Raw genomic sequence first — 5,000 nt, 5'->3', positions numbered from 1 at the left:
GACGTGTGATACTAAATTGTATTGTCTTGTGCGAAAATAACAGGTGTGGGTTTTGGGCTTTGGGGCGAACAACACCATGGCCTAGGAATTCGTCCGCGACATAAAAATTATTCCCGGTCGCCCCCAAAATTGTGGCCAGAATGAGCAAATTATAGAAACAAGAGATGATCAATAAAGTTAACAGGTAGGTTGGTAATGAAAATTTAAATGGTTGGTGGGCTTTGAACAGATTTGATGATTAACAACTTTCTTCCTGGTTGAAAATAAAAAGTCGAATTGCCAGTTTGACGTTTTCAGGTCAAAGTAACAAAAGAAATTTCATTGATCCATTTGCTTTAAAATATTTTTTTTAAAAAGAGCTGGATTTAACATTTGATCACTATTTACTTTCATCTTGTGTTAAATATCACTTGATATATTAACTGTTTTGGGACACAACCACTAGTATTTTTTCCAGAATATTTGGTATTTTTCACGCCTAGTTTGGCATTTTGCATAAAATCTTTCTGCCCACTTGCTACATGCGTCTGGGGATAGTATCCTCAGACAGGTGTCTGGGGATAACAAAAATTGGTTATCCCCAGACACCTGTCTGGGGATAACGAATTTTTATTATCCCCAGACAGGCGTCTGGTAATAATGACAGCCATAATTCCCTGTACTGTACCTATTCAAGTCCCAGGCGAAAGTGGGAAAAAAATAGTTGGGATTGGGACAATTTGTCATTTGAATAAATGATACCTTCCCTTAATCGTGATCTGAAATGAAATTGATAAATCAATCGGCCAGGCAAGAATGAGAAAATGATCCCTTGCCTTTTTGAACCTGTTGACAGTTGAAGTTATTAACTCAAAAGGCGATCCAAATAACTTTGTTGATGATATTGATGACTTTTTTTTGGTCAAGCCGATCTAAGCAAATATTTTAGAAACATTTAATTTAATACCAAGACAAAGAATAAGGGAATCAAACTTGAGTTGAGAGACAAATCACTGCAGTAGTTGAAACACTTTGAATGAAAGGCAATTGACAGTGACAGTTCAACTCATGTTGACAGCCACTTGTTCCGGGTTGACAATGAGTCAATGATCCAAGTTGGAATGGAATGTTTGTAAACAACATATGACAACTCTTCGTTTTAGGCCAAGATTGGCTCTCTGAATTACACTACAATCATAATTTTAATACAGTCACATACCTATTCCAACTACTGTAAACGATATTCCGCGATTAGTATTTTCAATTTAAAAACTGTATTGTATACATCAGAAGAGGGGAGAAAGCTGGGAGGTTCAATCCAATATGGCGGATATGTAAACTTTCTTTTATGTTTTTCCGTGCAAATAAAAAACAATGAGGATAATTTAAAGATATGAAATAAATATCGATCGGTAGTGATCAGTTGTTTTCAGATTTTATGAAACACGGTATTATAAGAAATAGGTTCCGTTTCTGTATTTTCTCTCTTTGACATCGTCACATTGACACGATAAGAATCATTGGCCCAATGATGAAGAAGGGGAAAGACCCGATCAATGGGAGAGTAGCGATAATTTGGATCATAAAAATCAAGCTAAGATGAGTTACGTCCCTTAGATTTATGTTGGATAAACGATGCTGCTGCTGCTGCTGCTGCTAATGATGATGATGATGATGATGATGATGATGATGATGATGATGATGATGATGATGATGATGAAATGATGATGATGTTGATGATGATGATGATTATGATGTTGATGATGATGCTGCTGCTGCTGCTGCTGATGATGATGATGATGATGATGATGATGATGATGATGATGATGATGATGATGATGATGATGATGATGATGATGATGATGATGGGTTGGTGGCTGCAGTGATCATGGGGATGAGAAAGAGGATGTGGATTTGTGAGTCGTGGGTGGTAAGAAGAAGCATTGGGAGAAGGCACAGTACACTAGAGACACTAGAGGATAAGAATGTTATGAGAGAAAGTGAACATTAGGAGGGGAAGGAAAATTACGTAAACGTAAGAAAGGAAGTGAAGGAGGTAGAAGAAAAAAATTATGTCTATGATGATGACTCATTTGACGATGATTCTCACCTGCTTGATATAATTAGACAGGAAATCTCTGGGGCAATTCTTGACAGATCTCCCATTGACCTCAATGATTTCATCGCTGTGTTTAACGTCCTCACATTCGGCGGGACAGCCTGCAAATAATATGGTTATATATGGGAGATCTCAAAAGTGGATATTGTCCCAATGATGAACCATGATCAGTATGTATCGTCGGTGATCGAGGTGTAAGGTGTCTCGTATAGTAACTATGTCGAACAATGCTGACAACGGCCATTGACGTGATAAGTGTCGAAGATTACACAGTTCTAGCCTGGTGTTGTGTCTATGGATAAGACTAAATAAACAAAGGGGAAATTTGTCTTTAGGGTCTATTCCAAGGGAAGAATGGAATAACCCAGGCGTCAGCCGCAGTGCAGCGCCGCATAATGAGCTAGGGCGTGGTGACTTGCTCAAGGCCACACAACGAGGCGGGTAGTACTCGGTACCTTTTGGGTTCGAAGCAAAGACCGTACCGCTGAGCCACGCTGTCCCACTAATTACACACTTTTACCCATTCCACTCAGGGGTGAATAAAAAACTGGCCACATGCATCGTGAGCAAGCACGGACAAAAATGACGTCTTGCCAGACACTTATATATACTCTGATGGGCCTGTTGTAACAGCATCTTACAGAGTTCAACATCTAAATGTTTGTATTTATTGATCTATTTATTCATTTATTCTAAAAAGCTAATTGATGTTGGTCAAATACTTCATTGTTCAAAAGAATGATGACCCAATGATAACAATATTATAGAATCTTAATCAATCTCGACCTAGAGGTCTACTAATCTCTGTGTAAAAAAAAAGTTAATGGAACGTACTTATTGAGAGCAGTTAAACATTTTTGAACCCTAGTATGTTACGATTTATATAGCATGAGAGAACCAATAAGAACTACTTGCTTCTCTCTGAAAAGGTTATCACTCCATCGAAGAGAAATTACTTTTGCCCGGACCCGATTTTATAAACCCTGCTATCTCAATCGCTTCTCATTCTGGTCCGCTTATAAACATACCTACCCCAAATGAGAAGGTACTGTATGTAAATGTTTGTCTATGTTGCCCTCCCTAAGACGATGTCGCCGCTTTTACTTTACTGTGTAGAATCAACACGAATACTATAATTTATCTTTTTCTGATTAAACCTAGATTATTTACACTGACGAACGCATCCGATGAGAACTTCAGAGATCTAAAGTTCGATTTCCAGTCAAGGATTGATTATAATCTCTCTCTCTCTCTCTCTCTCTCTCTCTCTCTCTCTCTCTCTCTCTCTCTCTCTCTCTCTCTCTCTCTTTCTCTGCTACACTTTGGATGATAATTAAGTGGACGCTTTAATATCGCTTAGTCCGCTTAGTAATTATTTCCAGATCAAGCTAGCGCCGACTACCACTTTTATGTCATTTATCGTGAAATGTGCACCTGAACCGGTATCGTTCACTTGTCTACCTGATTTACCAAATAACCCCCCCCCCCCCCCCCTCCCCCCCCCCCCTCTCTCTCTCTCTCTCTCTCTCTCTCTCTCTCTCTCTCTATATATATATATATATATATATATATATATATATATATATATATATATATATATATATCACTTCATTTGCGTTAGAAAATTAACTGTTATTCCGGATGAAATCGTTTACATGAATCCATACACAACGTTGGCAACATTGGAGTCATTGAATCCATGTGCATTGATCTACACGTATCGACTGAAGGATAAGGTTTGTGGTCTCCTTTGAGATAGTCGATAATGTGAACAATCTGGAAGTGGAAAGACATCTCAGCGTTCTCTGAGATTTGGTAAAGGATAATCAAATTAAATAGGATGATGAATAAAAGGCATCCTTCGCGCTCGGAGTCCGGACGATAGCTCAATTGATAGGATGCTTTACTCTCAAGCAAAATAGCATTGAATCTAGGTTTAGTAATGGTTAGTTTGTTAAACCCATCTGTTAAACTGGCAATTATTGGAAATATAGATCTGTTAGAATCGACGGTAAGCATATCACGATATACTAGCGGCTAGCGTCCTATCATCATCATCATCATCATCATCATCATCATCATCATTATCATCATCATTATCATCATCATCATCATCATCATCGGCATCATCATCATCACCATCGTCGTCGTCGTCGTTTGATATCTAGCCTTGAGTCTTATAATAATATATAATAATCTAACCCAAGTATTTTTACACAGTGTCAGAGATTGATCAGTTTTAGGATGTTTTCAGATGAACGTAGTCCAATATTTACCCACCAAGAACTTTTAGTTTGTTGTCGGGGGTCTGTGCAAACACTATGACGTAGCCATCAAGATCTTGCGCTGACATTTTCGTGGTTTTGGTGGTGATATTTATGAACGAAGCATCCCATCAACCCTGTTGAAATAAAAATTATTAACAGATGAAAATACAAATAAAGCACGTATCATTGGTTCGTTATTCGTCACTATCGACTATGCAGTTTGCGATGCTACATATAATTTACTCCCATCCACTACTATCAAAGGAATGCTTGTATGGACGCGTACTTATTTACAGGTCTGATAGCCCAAATTGGTAAGGGGCTCATTGTTGTTATGGAAACACTCTTAAACCAACGCAAAATATTGTCCATATGGTATAATGTGCTACTATTTATCATCTTCTTTCAATCACACTTGCGACCCACCATCTTAAACCTGTATTATGTGGATGGAACTATATAGAATTTAAAGTCAAAATTAAATGGTTAGAAATGATAAATTTCATATGGGCTTTTTTTTCTTTCTTTCTTTCTCTCTTTCTTTCTTTCTTTATTTTTTCTTTGTTTTCCCTTTCGAAAATTATACTCATTGTTCATAATAGAACAATAAAAAGTATCCCAAGTCTCATATTTTG

At 37.6% G+C, this 5,000-nt stretch overlaps 1 protein-coding gene across 3 annotated transcripts in view; it reads right to left on the bottom strand.

Moving 5' to 3' along the window:
- Window positions 1-4,467, bottom strand: part of LOC144962728 (protein PALS1-like) — a 45,128-nt gene extending 40,661 nt beyond the window's left edge. Inside the window, exons 1-2 of one of the 3 annotated variants that reach the window (XM_078895924.1) lie at window positions 4,379-4,467; window positions 2,090-2,199 (exon numbers count right to left, since the gene is read on the bottom strand). In XM_078895924.1, the coding sequence (XP_078752050.1) occupies window positions 2,090-2,199; window positions 4,379-4,451 (183 nt within the window). In that variant the 5' untranslated portion in view covers window positions 4,452-4,467. Of the gene's footprint in view, window positions 1-815; window positions 1,531-2,089; window positions 2,200-4,378 lie in introns of those variants that run through there. The other 2 variants (XM_078895926.1, XM_078895925.1) reach the window with 2 other exon arrangements.
- Between the last annotated feature and the right edge of the window lie 533 nt (window positions 4,468-5,000).

Source organism: Berghia stephanieae, chromosome 1, assembly GCF_034508935.2.
Source record: "Berghia stephanieae isolate SIO BIC M18660-M18661 chromosome 1, UCSD_Bste_1.3, whole genome shotgun sequence".
In the NCBI taxonomy this organism is placed as follows: domain Eukaryota; kingdom Metazoa; phylum Mollusca; class Gastropoda; order Nudibranchia; family Aeolidiidae; genus Berghia; species Berghia stephanieae.
This window is presented reverse-complemented; position numbering and strand designations above follow the sequence as displayed.